The sequence below is a fragment of the Sturnira hondurensis genome, unplaced genomic scaffold (assembly GCF_014824575.4).
Source record: "Sturnira hondurensis isolate 20B ecotype Veracruz unplaced genomic scaffold, ASM1482457v3 Scaffold0000167, whole genome shotgun sequence".
Classification (NCBI taxonomy): Eukaryota; Metazoa; Chordata; class Mammalia; order Chiroptera; family Phyllostomidae; genus Sturnira; species Sturnira hondurensis.
This window is the reverse complement of record NW_028072798.1, coordinates 1251111-1274770: the sequence shown is the minus strand read 5'-3', so window position 1 is coordinate 1274770 and position 23660 is coordinate 1251111. Positions and strand designations below refer to the sequence as shown.

The 23660-nt window shown below is 43.4% G+C and overlaps 1 protein-coding gene across 4 annotated transcripts in view; it reads right to left on the bottom strand.

Moving 5' to 3' along the window:
* Positions 1-23660, bottom strand: part of ESR1 (estrogen receptor 1) — a 371393-nt gene that overhangs the window by 236608 nt on the left and 111125 nt on the right. For 2 of the 4 annotated variants that reach the window (XM_037050835.1, XM_037050982.1), the window contains exon 2: positions 10848-11369. In XM_037050835.1, the coding sequence (XP_036906730.1) occupies positions 10848-11299 (452 nt within the window). In that variant the 5' untranslated portion in view covers positions 11300-11369. Of the gene's footprint in view, positions 1-10847; positions 11370-11581; positions 11680-13263; positions 13328-23660 lie in introns of those variants that run through there. The other 2 variants (XM_037051062.1, XM_037050914.1) reach the window with 2 other exon arrangements.

Below are 23660 nucleotides of genomic sequence, written 5' to 3'. Positions count from 1 at the left end.
CCTCCTCTATGTTTCCACTGGTTCCTTCTTTATCACAATTCTTAACAAAAAAGATGTTATTTATTTATTTTTAGAGAGAGGGGAGGGAAAGAGAAACAGAAGGAGAGAAACATCGATGTGAAAGAAAAACACGGATTGGTTGCCTCTTGTATTCACACTGATCAAACCCACAGCCCAGGCCCGTGCCCTGACTGGGAATCAAACTGGTAACCTTTCATTTTGTGGGATGACAGCAAACCAACTGAGCTGCGTGGGTCATGGCTTTATCACAATTGTTATTCCTCTTCTGTAATTGTCTCCACACTGCTCATCTTCCTCACTAGACTATGAGTGACCACACGATCAATGAAGTGTTTAATCTCTGAACTAGCAATATAAGTCAGCACATGACTCAACAGAGCTTTCTGAGCAAACCTACACATTAATTAACAAAATGTGTTCACTTACTCCTATCTATGAAACGAATAGAATCTATTGAACAGACCAGGAAGACAAATCTACCTACAACCAGAGCAAAAGGCATTCTACAGTGGTTTCCATGGTAGATTAGAGGTGGCATTCGAGCTGAGCCTTGACTTTGGAGTAGAATCAGCCGAACAGAGATGGGACACGAAGGAGGAAACGGTACATGTAAGAGATGGAGGGACTGAAGAGCAAAAGCGGGAAAGTGCCATTTAGAAGGACACATGGACATGGGCTTCTTTAAAAAGCAGAGGAAGGAACAGCTCAAACATATACTTTGGTATGTGAAGTATGCTTTGGGAGGAAACTGAAAAATTGGAGTCTGAAAGCTCAAAAACTGATACACCAGTAAGGAACTTATTACAGCAATGATAGAGAGCAGGCTATGCATAGGGAAAAGAAAGGACAGCATGAAAGACGTTTGAGAAGAAACTTCTTGTCTGCATTTTTAAAATGTGCTAGAAAATGACTGATCATGCATCTGTGTGAACTGCGGTGTCCAACATGAAAACACTAGAACCTGTGAATACATCTACAAATTACCTGGCAACTCTGCTAGCTGTCCCTTCCTGACAAATGCAGACTTCTTAGAAAGGGGGTTGGATTCCTTATCAAAAAGCAACTTTGGTTTCATGGATTATAATTGGTGAACACCAAAACAAAGAACTGAAGAGCCCTGGGCTGGTGAGTTGATAGTCCCTCCCCCTATGGGGTTTGGAACCTGGACTTCAAGTCACGTGAGTGTTGGAGAAGATTCATGTTCACTTTTTACCTGTAAGTGGCACTTATACATGTTTCTAAGACCTCCAAGACTTGCTTTTAGCTGCTGGTGTTGGGCAGAGTCACAGGAGGAAAAGTACAGTCTGGAGAACTGAGCAATGTGGGAAGGTTTCACCAACCTGCGCCCTGACCTTGCACACGAAGGTGGAATGCCCACAGGTCTGCCCCCCCTTATCAATACATGAGTCTTCTAAAATGCAAAAACATTACAACTAGCATGCATTCCATTTGTGGTGATAATTATGCAAATACTTCATGATACAGAAAAGCACACGTAGAGAGCTTTAATGAAGTCCTCCACGTTAAAGATTTCAGAGGACTTTCCAAACACACAACTGGAAATTTTGTACAATCAATAAAGTGTACTGATACTTAGGATTTCAAAGCTTCCTAAACAATAATGGAATCTGGGATGTGGCAAAGATCTGAAAAACTAAAAGAAAGAGAACCGTATTGTGGGGTGGGGTGGTTCCAAGGGCTTCAATTACCTTTAATTAACTAAGTACAAAACAAAATCTTAAGCCATGCAAGCTAATCGGCCTAGGTATGCATTTGCACCCATGTTTTAGGTTTCTCCTGATTTCCTATGCAAAGTCTGCAGACTCATATTCTTCTTCCATTTGTCTTCCTTATATCTAGTCAATATTCATTGTAACTGCATGCTTCAAATCTTACTTTGACAGATGAGGAGTGGAAATCAATGTTACTGTCATCTTTCTCCTCTGCGCTCCTTTCATCCCCTGCTTCTGATAGCCAGTGGCTCATTAAAGCAAAGACTTGGAGTCGGGCAGACCTGGGTTCGGATACCCCTCCTCAGGGTTAGAGCGCAGCAAAACCCCCGAGCCCTGCTCCGACCTCTCCAAACTGCACGACCTGGTCTCTGAAAATGAGATACGTAGTCGGCAGGAGAGCAAATGGGATCACATCTACTTTTTATTTTTATTCTTCCCTCACTATCCACATGGCTTGCTTCTTCATTCACTTCCTTCAGCTTTGTGTTCAAAGGTTACACAAAATGTGATCGCATTTAGAGAGATGCTCTCACACGGCAGACCAGTGGACTACACAGAAAAAGGCCCGGGGAATTTCTTGTTTTGCTTTGTTTAAGTCGCTTATTCCCACTTCAACCCAGAGCGATGACCAGAACTCTCCGCTGTGGCTCAGGCCTCAGTAGTTTTCTAATCATCAGGTTGACTGTGAAATCACCCTGGATGCCCATGGGGCGCCTAGGTTGAAAATTCATTGCTGTAGATCCGCTATAAACGTTAGCGCTTCGCCCTTCTTTCCTTCCCGGTGCCTCCCCACCCCACCCCCGCCCCGCCCACCCCCGCCGAAACTGCCCGGAGGTTCCCTCCCGCCCTTTGTACTCCAGAGCCGCTTTATAAACGGCTTACATGGGTTTCAACCACTTCCCTCCCTAGGGGCACTTCAGTCCACAGCTCTTAATGCCCCTCACTCCTTGTATTGATTGATTTTGTCCCTTATTTGGAATTTATTACTGTCGCTTTGTTTTGGTTTTGTAGCATATGTTCCGAGCATGATTTCGGCCCTTGATGTCTATTAACTTCTCTAATCCTCACAAAAAGTATAGGTTCTATTTGGGTTGACGTTTTACAGATAAGTACACTGAGGCATGCTCAGCCAGAGATCACAAGGAGGCAGGAGTCAACCAGAAACATAAGCTGTTTGGCTTCCCAAACTGTGCTTTAATCACTTATTATACGCATCAGTTCTCCTTGTTGGTGGTATCCATGGCCTACGAAGTTGCCACAAACACTGAGTTAGTGAATACTGAATCACTGCCCCTGGGGGAAATACAGGGTTCAAGCCTCTGGGCATAATATTGTAATCAACCCATCAATACGCGACCTTGTTGTGTGCGTTTCTGTTTAAAGATGTCTTGTTTAATATATACTGTTGATTCATGACTATGGAACTCCTAGCTAATAGCACTCATGGCTGAAGGAAGCTGATCTAACACATGCATTTTCTCAACAGGACACATCACAGCCTTCATGTGCTTAGAAATACTAGGCAGTACTTCAGTACTATACTTGGGGATTATTTTTAAACACCAAAATCACCAAGGAAGAGCATAAGGTGCAAAAAAATCAAGTGCCCCTAAATAGACCTCGAACCGGACGCTTGTTCACAGTAGGAGCTAAAACCAGAAGGCAGAGCGTCGCCTGGTTTGACCCTGGCTGGGAACGTGCACGCTGATGACTGATTTGTCACCACTCTGCACCTGTCTGCAAGTGACCAAAAAAGTGTCATAAGTATTGATTTCAGGGCTACAGATAAATTGTATAAAGTAAGCAAATTTGTAAACACAGAATCTGAAAATAATGGCCATGCACTGGACTGGGAAATCCCCGTGGAGTCCTCTCTCTTTTTATTTTTAAGAAGGAAGGGGGGATTCGCAAACTCCCCACCTTCTTCCAATTGCATCTGCAGATCCTTCCTGAAACGGCCTCTCTCGCAGCCAAGAGACCTGAGCAGATCAGTCTAACTGGTGCTTCCTGCCCACCACCAGCAGCAGCTCCTCAGGACTTTCGCCGGCCACGCGCCTCGCTGAGGGCTGAGAGGAACGCAGTGCTGGGTGTGAGGGACTCCAGGCCAGTGGGTGCTCAGGGCCCCTCCTATTACAAACCAAAAAGGCCTCCTTCAGCCCCACATGCTGTCTTCAGAAAAATAAAGAAAACAACTTTTCAACATAACTAAATTGCCTCTTCTACTCACACTGGAATGTACATCCCTTCCTCTATGACTTACTTGAAATATTCTAGCAGAAATAAGTCCAGCCGTTTGTAAGGTCTTCAAAAAAACAAAAGCAGAAGTCAAAGCTAGCCTGCAAGACCATCAGGACCCTTAAAGCCAGCTATGTTAATGACAGTGTTGAGATGAGAAAACTCTACCAAGAGAAGAAAACACCATTTAAAACACCGTCAAGATGTAAGTCAAACAAAGCATGGATACACCTACTACAGTTCATACGAGTGTTTCTGTTAGCAAAGTGGGGAATTACAGTTGCCTTCCAGTGCCTTGTGCAGCTTCTCAGGGCCTTGAAGCCCGGCCCACAGGGAGACGGCAGCCAGGACGGCACTTCATCTCCATACCAAGTCCACCTGCAGAAGGGCAAGGCCCTAGGACTTCCCCCATTCATGCCATAGCACTTCCTGGATGCTCAGTGCTAACCCTGCTGTATCAATGGCCTGGAATGTAAAAATGCATTTTCTTTCCTCTGTGCCACTGATGAGCTACACGATGTGGAACAAGGTAGGCAAATGAGTGAATGAATGAATGAATGAATGCCTTTGTCAAAGCAACTCCACTAAGTGAAGATTTCTTTCTGATTTTATTTTAAGCTTCTATGCTTACAGATGAGAAAAAAGCTCATTCCTTGAAACTTTTCACGTAGTTAATGCTACTCTGGAATGTTAAGGCATCTTCTTACACCATCGGCTAACCCATGCTGGGTAGGCACTCTGCTGAGCCCTATTTTAAATCCATTTTAAAAAAAGAATGAATGAAAGATGAAACAGGTCAATAAAAAATAAGTCAGAAAGTATGTCTGGGAATACACAGATGGAGTGATGAAAACAGGAAAAAAAAGAGCTTTAAATGGTATAAGAGGCCAAAAGAGTTTAAAGGGTCTTCGAAGAAATCCAGAGCCTTTATGTCAGAAAAGTGAGCCCAGTGCCTAGATTACTGCCCAGGAGGCAGTGCCTACACACGCCACAGTTTGGGAACAGTTTGGGACTAAGTTGGGCAGGGGAGTGCGGACTGGGTTGCCACCAGGGAGAGGGGTGGGGGGACTTCAGACCATACAGCCTTGCAGCTTCCAGGCTGGAGGTGAGAATCTGAGATTACGAGGGACGGCGCTTTACGACCCTTGTGGTTGACAACATGTGGGAAACTCTCAAAAAGAACAGCTGCATATGACTTTGTTGAGGGCTCATTTGTGAACGTTTCGTCCTGAGTGTTTCTTAATTAACTTTATTAATTTTAAGTGGACTATAATTTTCCCAAGTGTAATTCCAGAAAGTAGAAAATGACCAAAGTAGCCTATTATCTCATTAATGTCAACACATTTGGTGAAATGTAGATGTTACAGAAGGAAACTGAGGCCACAATTGATCCTTCTAAAAGTGTAGAGGGGGAAAAAATTTAGGTTGGTTTGGATTTTTTTCCTTTTTAATTTTCCGTGTAGCAATTAGTTACCTATTCCATGTATGGCATTAAATGATTGATAGCATTATTGAAATTTTCAACAATTTACTTCAATGATAGCTCCACAAAAATGCGAAGTATATTAAAAAGATTTGACTTCTGTCTAGGATAAACTTCTCCAGCATCCAGAAATACCACCTACCCACACAGACACCACCACTTCATTTCCACCCCCACCACCATCATCATCCTCACCTCTGTCATCATGGATTCCACCGTCACACCCTCACTTACATGTGTCAGTCCCTCCCTTTCTCATTTGACCTAGCTTCTTGAAATTAGTACTTTATTAAACTACATAAAATTTTGTCACTTGAGACCAAAATCATTTTCTATTTTTTCTATCTTTAATAGGGTCTAAGCATATACACATAATTGAAAGTATTGTTGATTGTGGCAAACTTTCCTCCACAATTCTTACTAACATTCTCTAAGGTGCAGAACTCAGGAGTTCCGGTTTCTTCACTCATTAGGTGGAGAATCTCAGAAAGGTGCTTCCCTTCACCTCCAGCCCGCTTACGTCCTCAGATTTCAGAGGGCACCCTGAGCATCTGTGTCAGGGACAAAGTAGGGAACAGCTCAGACACAGTATTTTTAAAATAACACTGTCCGTCAATTCATTGGCAGAGGTTAAAATATAAAATAAAGCTAGTCAATGACTTTGATGGAATGCCTCCTATGAAATCCCTGTGCTTTCACTTTGGTGAGTTTGTTTCAAGTGGCTGTATTCTTTTGGAAAATACACGCATCTTTTTGTGGCACATACATTTTGGTACTGAACAGTTACGGCTATGTTTTGCTTCCTTCAATATGCAAACTGAGACCTGGAGTTAAACTAAATGCCTTATTTGCCTCTATCCACCTAACATCTCCTGAGAAAGAAAGAAACACAGCAGGCTGCTCTCCACTGTGTTCTTCAAAAGTCACATGAAAAATAATACTGAAATCACCGGGAGGTGTTAGATCTATTACTTCTGTGTTGAGTCTGCATTTTAGAGAAATATAATTAAGGTCCATACACCTCCCTGTGCACAACTCTTTTCACACAGTTAGGGTTTTGACTTTTTAAAAATGCATCTATAAAATAAATATTCTTTTTTGATTTTTTATTTATTGGCTTAAGAGAGAGAGAAAAAACATCACTTTGCTGTTTCACTGATCCATGCATTCATTCGTTGGTTGATTTTCCTATGGGCCCTGGCCGGGGATCGAATCAGTGAATTTGGCGTATCGAGATGATGCTCTGACCAACGGAGCTACCCAGCTAGGGCACGATAAATATTGTTTATGACAGCCCAGGCTGCAAACAAATGTTGCAGATGATGCTAAAGGTTTTATTTAAATTTGGCTTTCAAAGAGAATGATTTCATATTATCATTAATCTATATTTGTAGTGGAAACTCCTGACCACTTTAAATCTGTTCTTCCCCGACATTTTCTATCTTACAAAAGTACCAGAACAATTACCAGTGTGTGAATCAAATAATGAAATATTGAATGCACGGACACCTTATGTACCACTTTCACATATACTCTCTCACTCAACAAAATTACAAATGCCTTATCATTAACAGAAAGCTTGACAATGTCTATAGTTATTACTGATAATCTATTGTTCCTTCCGTTATCAATTTCTTGCCCCTTTTACACCCTTGCAACAGTAAGAAACCAAAATGCTAAACCTTAATATTTCCTGAATATGAACATCATATCCTAAATATATTCACAAAAATCATCTGAGGACCCAAATTAACTGACTGTGAGAAAAAAGATTAGAATAAGTGCCAATTATCTTTCAGGGCCTTTCTACTAAACAGGCACAAGCCACATGGAGTAGGTGAAAATGAAATGGGGGTTGAAGATATGAGTCCGTTTTCAACCGAAAATACACTCGTTCTCGAGGCGAAATGTAGCTCCTTGAACTCTCCTTAGACCAACACAATGTGTTGGATAAAGGCTAACAATTTCAATAAATGAAAAAACGTAAGAACAGAAAGGAAGGGTGCTAAAATCCCACCAGAATAGAAGGAAAAAAATATTGGAAACTTGAAAATTAGCCATTAAAATCTCTTCCTAGAGATGAGCCTTCTTCAAAGTTAAGAAATAGTTTTAAATGCTCATCAGTGGACAAACTAGTCATTCAAAACATGTGTGCAGCCAGTGCCACAGTGTCAAATTATCAGGACATTGACTTTGATACAGGTTTGTATAATTGTAGAGCAATTTGGAGAAGTAGGCAATATTTAGCCTTTAAGAATACTGAGTAACAATACTGAAATAAGCATGGAGCATTAAATACCTCCTTAGAATTTTTAAAATCTCAGTGGATATAATTAAATTCAACTTTAGTTTATTCCAACTTTCCAAAGCTGTTTGAACTCTAACAAGGGACCCAGGACTAGATGACTCCCAGTTGCCTTCATCATGAACTTGTAAGCCAGACATATCTTTTGAAGTCACAGTTTGCCTACATATAAATGCATTCCCTCTTAGTAATTGGTTGAGACATGTGACAATATTGTGACAATGTTTCTCACATTATTACATACCCAAGGCAGTCTTATCTGTTACATTTCTTCATACACAGATATGACTGAATATTATGGCCAATCGAACCATAGCATCCTTATGCTAAATAATGTGAACTTCATATAAATTCTCAATAGTAAAGCTTAACCTAGCTGACCTAGAGATACCAACTAATTTATGGGGAAGGGGGTGAAATAAAATAAAGAGAATCAAAGTAGCTTTTTTGGTTTGTGCAGATAAAATAACCAGGCACTTACCTGAATTTTTTTGTTTCCCATGGAACATATTTTAGGCTAATAGCTTTCACATTTCTTTGGCCTCAACTCACAGTAAGACATTCATTTTACACGCAAGCATGTACAATTACAACAATTTTCCAGATAACAAAACCCACCCTACTAAATATTATACACTCTAACATTCTCTATTATATTATTTTCCATTTTATTCCTTTAAAAAATGTTCTACACTCACTAAACAAAATTTGTGACCCTCCAGGTCATAATAAGCAGTTTGAAAACACTGCTTTTGGCCCCCCAAACTTTTGATAACTACTGAAGAAAAGTAAACTTTCCTAACAGGATCTAATCAATTCTTTGATCTTACCCAGTGTTATGCAAACAGGAAAATTAAAAAAGGAGAAATATTAAACAATATTTAATAATAATATTAAACAAACTCTTGTATAGACCTTTTTCTTCCTCGCTGGGTAACAAGAGGTAAAATTCAAACAAAAGAAGAAGGATGTCATGAGAAATAAGCTACAAAGGATTAAAAAACATCCTAAAACTGAACTCCCACAAAGAATCCACTTGTGTGAATTTTTTTACTTTTACAAAAAGCTACATACCATTTTTCATACTATTCTAAAAATATCTGAATATCATCTATTGCAAAAAGTTTAAGATGGAGCACATTATAGTGGTATTATTTGCCTCTGGGATGATGAACAATTTTGAATAAAATGTGATCCCCTTTTTATTTGACCATACTTACTTTGCAATTATTAGCAAGGCAGTAAATAATCCACCAAGGAGCAGTCTCATTAGTGCCCATTGAAATTCAGTGGCATTCATTTGCAATAAAAGAACTGAAAATTAATGGAAAAGAAAATAGTTCCTGGAGTCCATCATAAGGTTACGGAATTGACATCCTAGAAGAGCCTTCCTTCACATTAGGGAGCTTAAAAACATGTGTGAATTTGATGTAATGGTTATATTTTGTTCTAACACTGTTTTTTTTAAAAGTGGGCAGAATAAGTTCTTTTTCTCTTTTCATTTTAACCCTTTATTAAAACAAGGAAAGTGAATTTGAAATACGCTTTGTAAAGTTGTGCTATTTTAAAGTGTTTAAAGTTTTGCTTGCTGTTTATCTTCTAAGTCACAGCTCGGGCTGAACTTGTTTGACGGTGCAATGCTCAGACATACTTTGAGGGGGCTGAAGGGTATTGGGGAAGTTTAGAAACCGCAAGAACCTGCCCTTCAGAATCCTCCAAGGCCAATCTGCACCTTCCTCCTCTTTCTTCTGATATCAATATCTCTGGAAATAGAACACGGACGAAAAAAACGGTCCATAGCTTGCATGTAGAAGGGTCCTGGGAGGAAGCAGGCCCATCCGACAGCAGTGTATAGTCAGGCAGTGCCTAACTCCGCACCCTGCCGCGAGGGCGCCCTGGGGTCTCCTGCACCGGCATCCCTGTCTGTGGGGGCCAGGGTTCAGCTATTCACCAGAAACACCCACCCAAGCCCTCCCCAAGTCAATCAGGAAGACAATAAACTATCAAAGGGGAAATGGGAGGGAGAGGGGAGTGGGAAAGTATCCTCTCTCCTGGGGAAAAAAATAAGGACACAAAACATTTGTCACTTAAGTCACAAGTGTTCCTGTGTGTCCCGAACTGCCAAGGCTCCTTCTACGGCTACTGAGAGGGGCAGAAGGCACTGAACGCTGAATTGGGCGCTTTGGGGTATTTTTGGCCTGGTGGGCATGAAGTACAAAATAGCAGGAGGATATTTCAAAACCACTCGTGCCTAAGGGTGGCATGTTTCAAACTGACGGGAGGCCTGGAAAGTTCGGGCTGTCATAAGTCATACCCCAGCAACCTGCCCCAAGGACTCAGCTAGACAACCGAGAAAACAGAAGCGTAGGAAGGACCCATTCGGCTCCTCTATTGATCTCTGAGGAGTGCAGTTCAACCGAGCTTTGAGCCTGGACTGGAAGGAGGACAGTGAATTCTAGGAATTGTTCCGCCCCCTCCCCCCAGCAAAAAATTATCATCATCATCATCACGGGCATATCTGCAATTCAAAATTCTAGATGAAAGGAAATGTTTCGACTACTTTGAAATGATAGATAGATAGATAGATAGATAGATAGACAGACAGACAGATAGATGACAGATAGATCGGTCCCAGCTCCCCTAACCCCAAGCGCCTCCAGCCTTAAATACCAAAGCGGGACATTTACTAGGGACTCAAACCACCCCGTGTTTATTTGCTGTGGGGTGCTTCTCCCCACAAGTGGCTGCTGCTTTGTCAGGTTTACCAATTTTTGTTTGGTTAGGAAGCATACGGGGCTTCGGATCTCTCCAGCAGACAGTGGTGCGGCGGAGAAGTACATTTTCTCTAAGCTGCCAAGCTAGAGAACTTGACTCTTCAACGCGAGATCCACAGATAACCCCGGGAGTGGCTGCGCGCTAGCCCTCGGGTGGCGCATCCGCTGCCGGTAGCGGGTTGCGCCGGTAGCCCCGCGGCCCGCCGCCTCCCCCGGCTCACTGGCTCCCGCCCTCCCGCCCGCCCACCAGGCGCTCCGCGGCCACCCCGATGTGGCGCTGCAGGCGGAGCGGGTACCTGTAGAACGCGGGAGGGCCAGCCTCGCGCACCGCGTAACCGTTGGGCTCGTTCTCCAGGTAGTAGGGCACCTGCTGGCCGTTGGGGTGCAGGTAGGGCGAGAGCTGCGTTGGCGGGTGCAGCAGCACCAGGGGGCTTGGCGACACGCTGTTGAGCGGAGGAAAGCCCCCCAGGCCGTTGGCACTGAACGCTGCCGCCTCGGACCCCGGGCCATAGGCTAGACTGGACTGGCCGTAGACAGGAGCGGAGGAAGCGGCAGCAGCGTTGAAGTCGTAAGCAGCGCCCTCGGGGTAGTTGTAGACAGTAGGCTTGCTGCTGTCCACGTACACCTCTCCCATGGGTCGCTCTAGGGGGATCTTGAGCTGCGGGCGGTTCAGGGGCTCCAGCTCGTTCCCCTGGATCTGGTGCAGCAGGGCCATTCCGGATGCTTTGGTGTGGAGGGTCATGGTCATCGTTAGTGGCCGCGGGCAAGGCGCAAACCTTCTCTCCGCACAGCAGAGGGCTCAGCAGCCGACCGGCCACCTGAAAGAAGAGTACAGTCCTCCTGGTTAGAGACAGCGCAGCGCATGTCCCGCCGAGACCCTGTCCCTGAGCCGTTGCGTGCCCTGGACCCCTGCGGCCAGAAGCGAGCAAGTGCAGCCAACTTCTTGGGCTCCCGGTCTTCAACTTTAAGTACGGATCTCCCGGGCTCATAAGCATTACAAAGGTGCTGGAAGCCGGCCAAGGTCTGTTACCTTGCACTGACATTGGATTAAACATCACTCCAGGCGCAACTCGTTTTTTTTGGAGCGACCCCAAGGAGCAGCTTCCCTGAACTTTACTTTACTTGTTACTGCTGGATGGAGGCTGGATTTCACTGCAGGAGGGCGGGGGCGCAGAGAGATTTCCTAAAGGTGGCCCAGAGAAGAAAGTGTTTGAAATGAACTTGGAAGGTTAATCCAGGGGCCGGCTTTCTCTAACGTGCTGCCTTATGTGCTGGGCGCCAGACTCCAATCTATCTCTGTTTGTCTCTTACTGTTTGATTCACTCCCCTGGTTGGCTGAAAATGTGTAGTGTGTACATAGAATGACCCTGGGGAGGACCACTCTGTAACTTAGACATGGAGATAGACTGGGGGTGCTGTTGCATATGCAGCCAGCCCCAGACAGCTATATTTAGCAGCTGCAGGGACCGACAGGAGGCATCTGCCCAGAAGAGGGGCAGAAATTCAAGGTGTTCACAAAGGAAGAGCTGTATTTTATAATCAGTATAATGCTGATGGACCTCAATTTGCTCATTTACAACATTCTCCCAAGGGGGTCCCTTCCAGCCCAGGACCTTCTGCAAAGCTAGCACAACTTGTATGTTTGATTTGGGCCACAGTAACTGTATTTGCTCCCATTAGGAATTCTCATGTGAATGATGATTTACAGAAACATCTGGGTAGGTGCACATGAGTGCTCGTGCCTTCCACAGGTTATGTAACCAGAACTTCAGAAAACTCAATATGAAATGTGACCCTTTTATTCAAAAGGTAACCTCGGGTCATTTACCACATCTTTGGCAATCGTGTTACACCCTTGGTCTAACCCACAAATTTTAAATTGCAATGATGCAATTCTGCTCTTTAATCCTAAAATTGGACCCTCTCAGTTCACATGGGCAAGGACATGCAGAATCAAATACCCAAATGAAAAAAAATTAGAAGAGTGTTGAACTGAATTCACCATATCTATCTCCAAAGATATTGTGCACCCATAATCTTGGATAGTTTATACTTTGTAAAAAACTTCCTTTGCCCCAGCCTAACGGACTCTGATACAACTATTAATACTTCGCTTTAATTGTTATCCCAAACACCAGATATAGTATCTGACAAATATTATAAAATGTTCATGGCATATGTTACTAATTGTAATACCTTTGGCTATATGTATACTAACTAATAAGTGCTCACTTTACCTAATTCTTATAAGAACATACAGATCATTTGGAGACAACATGCAGATGTAGCTGATTCTATATGAAGCCAAAATTGAACTTGGCATCCATAACTATAGGTTGTAAGCAAAGAAAGGGTTAAAACCACATTAGGTGAATCACAGATATTTCTCTTTATGGCCAGCAACCATTACTTTCCCAAGCAATTTTTTGCAGATGATTTCGTTTCCATAAATCGCACTTTCAATTTTCAAATGTCTCTCCTAAACCCATGCAAAAGCACTTCATATGTCTCTTTACAAATCTGAACCTGTCAAATTATGTAGAAATTACACAAAGAATTCTGCAAGTCCAGAAAGCAGAAGAAGATGCACACAAAACCTCCTGGAAAACAGCAAACCCTTCTCTCCCTGCTAGGATACAGACACTGGCCAGAAAGGTAAGTTGCTTTCTCCAAATGCTAAAGCTGCAAAGAGAGAAATCAAAACAATCCTACCCTGCTGGATCAAGAGCGTCTTTCCAGAAAGGTTCCATGGGCTCGTAGAAGTCAAGAGCTGAGGACCGTGAGCATGAAGGAAGGAACGTGCCCGCGTGTGCGTGTGGCTCTGTGTGTGAGCGAGGCAGAGCGTGTGTGGATGTGTTTGTGTGTGGCGTGGCAGGGATTCGGGAAGCAGCCAGTAGGCAGGGCACTTGGCAGCCCCCTCCCGGCAGACACAGAAGCTGGGCTGCCGCACAGAGCTGGATGAATGGCAGCGAGGACTGAGGAGAAGCTGGCTGGCTGCTCCCGGGGAGCAGGGTGGCACAGCCCGAGTCAGTGTTCGTGGAGGGAAGCAACACTCCAACCCCCTTTGCTCCTATCCTTGGAGCCTGGAAAGTGACCCATGCTTTTCAGCTGCCGTCCTAAGCAAGAGAGAAAACAGGTTTGCTGTAAATAAATCATAGGCTTACGGCTAAAATAGAATGCCAGTCAAAAAGTGTATGGATATCAAGTTTACAGAATGTGACACGGGTGGTTTTTCCTAAAGAATATAATTTAACAATAACAGCCTTCTGGGATACACTTGGATTGAGTGCCTTGCTGGCCCCGGCCCCCAGTCTCTGAACGGACACACTATCGCCATGCCGCCGATTGCACCAGGAAACCAGACTTTGGAATAAATGTTTTGGCATTCTAGGGATGTGTTTCCAGATGAAATGCGATACTCCTCCACCTCGTTAACCAAACCCACAAACCTTTCCATGAATAGCTCAGCTGACTGCTTTCTGTAAACATTTGAAAAAATATATTAAAAGCTGGGATATAAAGATAAGACAAAGGTGGGTACCTTGATCCTAAACTGATTGTAGGCTTTGTGATTGCACTGGCATTGACCATGGGGAGGGAAGTCTCTCCTTTCCTGATGGTGCCCACATGGCATCTGGTCCTCAATTTCTCCCTTGACCATGGTACTAAGACCCAACAATAGGGTGTTTCCAGTGTGCCTTTGCCCAGGGTCCCAGGACACGTGACTCCTAATGGAGACTTTGTTGCCAGACATTAGTCATTGTCTTGGGTATTAAATGACTAATCACAATGCCAGGAGTAGCCAGTCTCTGGCCCTAGGACCCATGCAGTTACAGAGAGATTTATGAGTGGCTCTTGAGACCAGTACAAAGAAAGAAGTAAAATGTTATATTTAAAAAGTTACAGAAACGTTAATGATGTCATATTGCAAATATACTTTTCCGGTGAAAGACCTAAAACATGACACTGTTCAAGCCCAGAATTCCCTCCTCAATCAGCACTGAAGACAAAGATTGGAAAGAAAAAGTTAACTCTTTGCAGGCGACAGAGGGAATCCTAACTCCTCCTCTATGTCAACAACAGCCACCTGTGCTCAAGGTCAGTCCAAAAGCACCAAGTATGTGCAAGGAAGGGAGGTGAGGGTAGGAGAGGGAAAAGAGAGGAGTAAGAGTGGGGAGAAAAAAGAAGAAAGGAAAAAAAGGAGAAGTACCAAATATTATTCTTGAACGTAGGGAGGATAAGAAGCCTACATTTCTGCCCTGACTGGTGTAGCTCAATGGATTGAGCCTGGGCTGCAAATCAAAGGCTTGTGGGTTCGATTCCCAGTCAGGGCACATGCCTGGGTTGCCAGCCAGCTCCCTGGTAGGGGGCACACAAGTGCAACCACATATTGATGTTTCTCTTCCTCTTTCTTCCCCACTTCCCCTCTGTCTAAAAATAAATAAATAAAATCTAAAAAATAAACCTAGTTTTCTCCATATAGACCTTTGAGTATTTTTGAAGCTAACCATCAAAATTAATCCACTAAAGGCAGTTTCTGTGAACATTTTCTCTCCCTCAGTCTCTCTCCTCCTCTTGGTAAGATTTGTCCCCCAGTCTTCGTGATAGTGGTGGGAGGAGGGTGGCAGTGACACTTCTCCTTGCCGGTTTTCTTCTGGCACTTCTGGCACCAACCTCCCAGTGCCCCCCGTCTCCCTCTGTCTTCCCCCTCCACCCTCTCCTGTGGGATATGCCCTACCTTGACGTAATGATACTTGCAAGTGGAGAAAGGTCAAGTCTACTTCTCTAGCTCCACCTCTGAATGCACCTCCAGACCCACTTTTCTAGTGGTCTCCTTTGCATCACTGGCTTGTTCAAAATATGATTCATCATTTTCTCCCCCCGCCCCAAGACGTGGTGTTTTTCTCAACAAACCTGGCCAGTGAACAGCGTCACTGTCCCTGTAGTCACCCAGGTGAAAGTCTCACTGTCTTCTCTGAGGGCTTTCCAATTCCGGAGCTCTCGAGTTTGACCATCTATCCTCTCCCTCTTCTCTCACCCTCCTTCAGGAGCTCCCGTGTGTAAGAGCTCATGGTCCTCTTCCCCATGGTAAAAGCCTCCTAAGGGACATCTACCTTTTCCCCTGCCCCACTCCTTCCCAGATCCTTCCACCTTTTGTTTCCTTGGTTTCTACTGCTTGGGACCATCTTCTTTGACCTGCTCTACCCTCCACCCAGATCATACTTCCCAAAGAATTCAGGCCCCCTGAATTTTTTCCATAAATTTATCCTGTCCAGTGCATCTGTTCCCTGTGTAGCTTGCGCTTCAACCAAACAAAAACAAGACTCCAAGCACTCAAAGCTTTCCTGATGCCTCTAACCTCCACTTTACTGGAAGGCATACCCTTTTTGAAGGACCAGCCCCAAGGCCAGCCCATCTATAATGCCTTTCTTATTCAAAGGGAATTTCCTCTGCTCTGAACTCCCATGGAATTCCTCATGCATTTATTACATTATTCATTGAATTAGAGTTATTATTGTACAGGGTGAGGTCAAAGTACATTTACAGTTGTGAATAGGTGAAACAGAGCTTATTCTTGTGCTATTTATTTATTATTGCATTATTTTCCATACCAGCAACTGGGAACCTACTTTTGCCCCACCCTGGATTTGTCATCCCTTCATTCTGCTCAGGAGCTTCTTGAGAACAATTTGGAGGTCCTCCAAGTGCCTAGCAATGTGCCTGGCCACAGTAGTTCATTGACAATTGGCTAATGTATTGATCCAAATACTTGAAAGAATAAAACAATATTATATCACTCTGGATAACTATCTCCAGAAGCCAACTGGCCATGTAATGTTCTACAATTTTCAAAATTGTTTTTGCTAAAATACTACCTTCATTTCCTCATACCGACTCAGATCGTAAAGTCAAAATTCAAATTTATACCATCTCGTGGATTAAGCCGGCAGTTCTCGGCACTGTGATTCACAAGAGAGTCCTGATTTTTTAGTTCAGAACCAGATAATACCGTGACCAAACATAGTTTCTGCTCTAGGTCCATTAAAAGCTTTTGCATTTACAAAAACATTATTCCTCCAACAGAAACACGAAAAAAATAGATGTGGAAATATTTCCAAAATAGCTTATATTCCTAGAAATGGTTCCACCACTTTGAGACATGAAAGTCTAGCTATTATTTTTATTATAAATGCTCTGTTTGGCCGCTTGGCCTAGTGCATTTATTTGGCACCATCTATTTTCTTCTAAAGTAGAAGGCGAATGAAGAATTTCCTTTTAAGTTTCTGCTCATTTTAAAAATAGTTCAAACCATTTGTTTTAAGGGCTCTTGATTAGCTTGCAAGACTTTTTTCAAGTGACCTTTGATTTTTGTTTTATGAGGTAAAATTTATGTGCAGTGAAATACGTGTATCTTACGTGTAGAGTATGATAAGTTTGCATAGATGAATGTGCCCATATGACAACCATCTCAGTGTAATTATAGAGCATGTCCGTCACCTTGAGGAAGTTCCTTTCATGTCCACTCCCATCGACCCCTAGCCCTGTAGACAACCACTGTTCTGACTTCTATCACCGGAGATGTATTTTGCCTCCCTGCCCAGAGAATGGACCACTTAAACTCCCTGTCCAACCAATGGGGCAAGCAACCAGGCACTGGGCTTGTAGCTTTGCCAAGGCATCAAGGTACAGAGCTTGCCTTCCTTCAGTCAGACCCCACTCCCGGAGAATGGCTCCCCCAAGTCCACAGACTTATTCTCACACTCTATTCATGGACCTTTTTAATAATAACAGGCTTTACATGATCAAATGTTATCTGAGCCTACAAAGATGCAAGTTAATGGGAAGCCAAATGGAATCAGATTCTTAAACAGCCTTTTTTCCCTACCACCACTCCAAACAATTTTTTTTCATGATTTATGAGGAAAGAATCAAAACCAAAAGACTTACTTTCACAAAACCTGGGACCTTGGTGCTATTTCCTGGCTTCCTACCCAGGATCTGATGGAGACAGTCTGAATTTTTGGTTGTCAAGCAGAATGGCTACTCTTCATTGTGAAGCAAAGAGAGATTCAGATTTAATTTACCAACTTACTGGAATTTAGGAACTTTCTTCTCTAGCAACTTCTCTTGGAAGACTTATTTTTTAAGTATTTTAGAATCTTTTTTATACAACATACTTTGCATGTGGCAGAAGACAATTTAAAAAGTACTTTCACTATTAAGTGCCATCCATGATAAAAAAAGAATTCCAATTATTCCAATTATTATTACAGTGTGTCCCTCTTTCTCCCTTTATCTGTTATTTACTTGAGGAATCTCACTGCCAACTTTGGGTATTGTTTCTCTGTAGACATCAATATCCAGATTGTGCCTAAAATGCACGTTGTTTCAAATAGTCCTGACTAATGTTAAAGAGGGCCTTTACACACACACACACACACACACACACGCACACACTTACACATCTAGTTAGTAATCAACCAAGAACATAGCTGGCCCAGTTTCAGAACCAACCCTAGTCAAATGGAAAAAAGGAGATGTGTACATTTTGATCCTTTTTAGGCCCTTCTTCCTAGTTTGTTACCACACTCATCTGGATAATTGGCTCCCTCCCACGCTCCCTAAGCACCCAGGGACCCCCACGCTAGCCAGTGTTCCTCTCTTCTTCCAACCCCCTTAATTACAATTGTGCTATGTCAAGGAAGTGGTATATTTATGAGCATGCCAAGGACTGACTCATTTATTCAATTCACTCAAAAAATATTGGTTACCTCCTACTTACCATGGTTATTTCCCTTTTTTCTTTAATATATTAGTATTCTACTGCTACGTCACAAATTGCCACATATGCAGCATTTAAAAAAACATATATTTCTTATCTCACAGCTTTGGTGGGTCAGAAGTCTAGGCACAGCTAAGCTTGATCTCTTGTCTGGGTCTCACAAGGCTGTGATCGCACTCGAAGCTTACGGTTCTCTCCCAAGCTCACAAGGTCGTTGGGAGAATTCATTGCCATGCAGCTGTAGAATTCATGGTAGCTTGTTTTTTCAGGGCCAGCAGAAAATGCTCTTTTTTTAATGATTGTTTTAATTTTTCAATTATAGCTGATATTCGTTAATATATTAGTTTCAGGTGTACACCCCAGTGATTAGACATTATATAACATATTAAGTGATTATCCTAATACATTTCACACCCACCTGACACCATACATAGTTAGTAAAATACTATTGACTATATTCCCTATGCTGTACTTTATATTCCCATGACTACTCAGTAACAACCAATTTGTAGTTCTTAATTTCCTTACCTTTTTCACCTAGTCCCCCAACCTGCCTCCAACCTGGCAACCAACAAAATGTTCTCTGTATCTATGAGTCTGTTTCTGTTCTGCTTGTTTATTTGTTTAGTTTTAATTCAATTATTGATATATATGTATTTATTGCCATATTATTATTCATATCTTGATTTTTTTTCTTTTTCTATTTAAAAAATACCCTTTAACATTTCATATAATACTGGTTTGGTGCAATGAACTCCTTTATTGCGCCAAATAAAGGTGTCTGGGGAGCTCTTCTTTTCTGGGGAGCTCTGTATCTGTCCTTCAATTCTAAATGATAGCTTTTCCCGGTAGAGTGATCTTGGTTGTAGGTCCTTGCTTTTCATCACTTTGAATATTTCTTGTTAACCCCTCTGGCCTGCAAAGTTTCTGTTGAGAAATCAGCTGACAGTCTCATAGAAGCTCCCTTGTATGTAACCAGCTACTTGTCTTTTGCTGCATTTAATATTTTTTCTTTATCTTTAACCTTCTGCATTTTAATTAGGATGTGTCTTGGTGTGTTCCTCTTGGATTAATCTTGTTTGGGATTATCTGAGCTTCCTGGATTTGTATGTCTATTTCCTTCACCATATTAGGGAAGTTTTCCATCATTATTTTTTTCAATAGACTTTCAATTGCTTGCTCTCTCTTCTCCTTCCAAAATCCTCAATGAAAATGTTAGTCCCAGAGGCTCCTTATGCTATCCTCAATTTTTGGATTATTTTTGGTTTTTGCTGTTTTGACTGAATGGTTTGTGCTTCCTTGTATTCCAAATCATTAATTTGATTCTCAGATTCATCTACTACACTGTTGATTCACTGCGATGTATTCTTCATTTTAGTTAGCACCACCTTCATTTGTGACAGCTCATATTTTATGCTGTTGAGGTTCTCACTAAGTTCATTCAGCATCCTGATAGCCAGTGTTTTGAACTCTACATCTAGTGGATTGTGTGTCTCCATTTTGCTTAGGTCCTTTGCGGGCATTTTGTTCAGTTCTTCCATTTGGAACGTGTTTATTTGTCTCCACATTTTGGCAGCTTCCCTGTGTTAATTTGCTGTGTATTTGGTAGAGCTGCTACATCTCCCAGGCTTGTAGAATGGCCTAATGTAGTAGGTGCCCTGTAGGGGCCAGTGGCACAGCCTCCCTAATCAACCAAGATGGGTGGCACTCAAAATGCACCCCGCACTGGGTGGGCTATGTACACTCTCCTCTTATAGTTGAGTATTGATGGCTGTTGGCGTGTCAATGGGAGCAATTTACCTGCAAACTGATCAGCTGCAAGAACTGCTGTGACCACTGACCACCAACCTGACTATCCTAGAAGATCATCTGAACAGGGGCCTACTCCACGGAGCAGGATGTATCTCAGTGGGGCTGTGGTGCCCACTGAGTCTACCCCTTGAGTATGTTTCTTGTGGAGGTGGTTAGGTTGTGCTTTGACGTGGTCTAAAGCTGTCCACTGGGTGCACTGGCTCTGAGGCCTCCCAGGAGGTGCAGTCCAAGGTCCACTGCTCCCTGTGTCCTGCCCAGGGCACCTGGAATGAACTACAAAGCACTGTGCAGATAGCTGCTACTTGTGCTAAGCTTGGAGGTACCCAGGAGAGGCCAAATTGGAAACCAAGGCCAGTTGCTGCCAGTGCTGGGACTGAGGCCACTTAATGAAAGGTCCATGGCATACTGAGGCCAGACTGTGCTGTTTGAGAGATTTTAGGGAAATCTGATGCAGGAGCCAAGATAGATCATTCATATGAAAAAGCCACTGGAAACCACTTGGGTGGGCCCAAAAGTTGGCTGGAGTGGAACCTGAGGCAATCACCAGGGTGGGACAAATATTGTGTGCCAGGTTAATGGAATTTCATATATGGTACCTGCCTACCGACACCATGGGGAAAGGACTAATCAAAGGAACAATGGCAGGTTTCTGCCAAGATGGAGGCATAGGTGGAAACACTGTGCCTTCTCCCACAACCAAGTTTGAATAAAACAAAGGTTTGGAGAAACAAAGACACAACCAAAGGACAGAAAATTGAATTATACAGAAGTCCGACTACATCTAACCGTTCAACGGGGACGGTAAGAGGGGCGGAGCCAGCAGCGAGCAGGGTCGGGCAGGACCGGGGCCCCAACCCAGGCGCGCAGGCAGACGGGAACCAGTTGGGGTGCGGGGCAGACCTTGGGCGCATATTCGCGCACAGTGAGACAGACCACGCAGGTCCCAGGGGGCGAGGGCTGACGGCGGTGGCACACTCGCATGCAGTGGGACGAAAGGCGTAGGCCCGGTGACGGCAGCAACTGCGGCACCGGTGAGGGCCGTGGCAGCAGGTGGCGGACAGGACACCATAGTCCCTCTTTAACCCCACCCCCACATACAGCGTCACAACCCAGCAACTTAGTTGCCCTGTTCTAGTGAACATTTTAGGGCTCTGATCCTGCTATGGAACAGGCACGAACAACCCAAAAGATGGTGCAAGAAGAACTCAAAGTCCCAGAGCCAATAACTCTAAGCGACCGAGAAATTGCCAGCCTCTCAGAAGCACAATTCAGGACACTATTTATCAGGATGCTCACAGAACTGGTAGATTATAGTCACAAATTAGAGGAACATATGAAGGCTAAACTAATTGAAATGAAGGGAGATGCACAGGAAACCAATAGTCATGGAAAGGAAACGGGGACACAAATCAATGGAATGGACCAGAAGGAAGAACAAAACATCCCACCAGAAAGGAATGAAGAAATGAGAATTCAAAAAAATGAGGAGAGGCTTAGGAACCTCCAGGACATCTTTAAACGTTCCAACATCCGAATTATAGGGGTACCAGAAGGGGGAAAGAAACAGCCACGAGTGGAAAACGTATTTGAACAAATAATAAAGGAGAACTTCCCCAGTCTGGCAAAGGAAATAGACTTCCAGGAAATCCAGGAAGCTCAGAGAGTCCCAAAGAAGTTGGACCCAAGAAGGAACACACCAAGGCACATCATAATTACATTAGCCAAGACCAAAATGAAGGAGAGAATCCTAGAAGCAGCAAGGGATAAGGGGACAGTCACCTACAAAGGAGTACCCATCAGACTGTCAGCGGATTTCTCAAAAGAGACCTTACAGGCAAGAAGGGGCTGGAAAGAAGTATTCCAAGTCATGAAATCCAAAGACCTACAGCCAAGATTGCTTTATCCAGCAAAACTTTCATTTAGAATGGAAGGACAGATAAAGTGCTTCTCAGATAAGGTCAAGTTCAAGGAGTTCATCATCACCAAGCCCTTATTATATGAAATGCTAAAGGGACTTATATAAGAAAAAGAAGATGAAAAATATTAACAGTGAAAGGACAGCAAACACACCTAAAACAACCACACCTAAAACAACCACACCTAAAACAAAAGCAAACCAAGAGGACAGCTAGATCAGGAGTGGACCCATAGAAATGAAGAACACATGGAGGATTAGAAACAGGGGGGTGGGAGGGGGAGAAGGGGGGATAAGGCACAGAAAATAGCATAGATGGTAGGTAGAAAATAGATAGGGGGGAGGGCGAGAATAGTGGGGGAAATACAGAATCCAAAGAACTTGAGACACATGGTTATAAACTAAGGGGGGGAGAATGGTGGGGGAGGGAGTGTGCAAGGTGGAGGGGATTGAAAGGGGGGAATAGAACAACTGTAATGGTATAATCAATAAAATATATTTTAAAAAAACAAAACAAAACAAAAAAACAAAGGAACAATGCCTTCTGCCAGCAGTTTTGTCTGAAAGAAAGTTGCCCCTCCCCCCACCAGTTCTCCCCCTGATACCAAACAATTCAGTTCCTCCTTGTATGTCCCCAGTCCCTCTCAAGCTGCTGCTCCAGTGCTGGAACTGAGAGAGATTAAGTCCAAGTAAGTCCATGCATGGGCCTCTTTAAGAGGAACTGCCTGGTACTCCAGACACCTCCATTTTCCTCAGCCCCAATCCTCACTGGCTTTTACGGCCAAAAGTTACGGAGACTTCTCCTTATAGCACTGGAACCCTGGGATCGGGTCAGATGTGGGGCTGGGACCCTTCACTTCTCTGCAGTTGAGTTAACCCTCCTAATTTTAAACCACACCACACATGGGTTCTGGACTAGCCCATTCTTCATCTCCACCCCTCCTACCAGTCTTGATGTGGCTGCTTCTTTAATTCCCTAGTTGTGAGACTTCCATTCAGCTAGATTCCAGGTAGTTCTGAACAATGGTTGTTCTGTAGTTTAGTTGTAACTTTGATGTGGTTGTGGGAGGAGACAAGTACCACATCTACCTACACTGCCATCTTGACTGGAAGTCCAGGAGACTCTCTTTTGCCATGACTACTTCTAAGATTTGCTCCTATCCTAGTTACCTCAGACTTCCATAACAAAATACTATGGGTTCAGTGTCTTAAAAAACAGGAATTTATTTTCTTACAAATCTGGAGGCTGGAGGTCTGAGATCAAGGTACCAGCATGGTCAAGTTCCATTGAGGACTCACTTTCTGGCTGAGGACTCTGGCTTTCAGACTGCTGCCTTCTCCCTGCATCCTCACATGATGGAGATAGCTGATCTCTCTCCTCATAAGGCACCAGTCTTCTTGGATCAGGGCTTCACACTTACGACCTCATTTAAGTTTAATTAGCTACTAAAGACCCCATCTCCTGATATAGTAACATTGGAAGTTAGGGCTTCAACATGTGAATTTTGGAGAGTTACAATTCAGTGTATGGCATGCAACCAAAAATAAACCAAATATCTCTGCCTTCAAAGGGCTTACCTTTAGGTGCCTAGTGTTTAG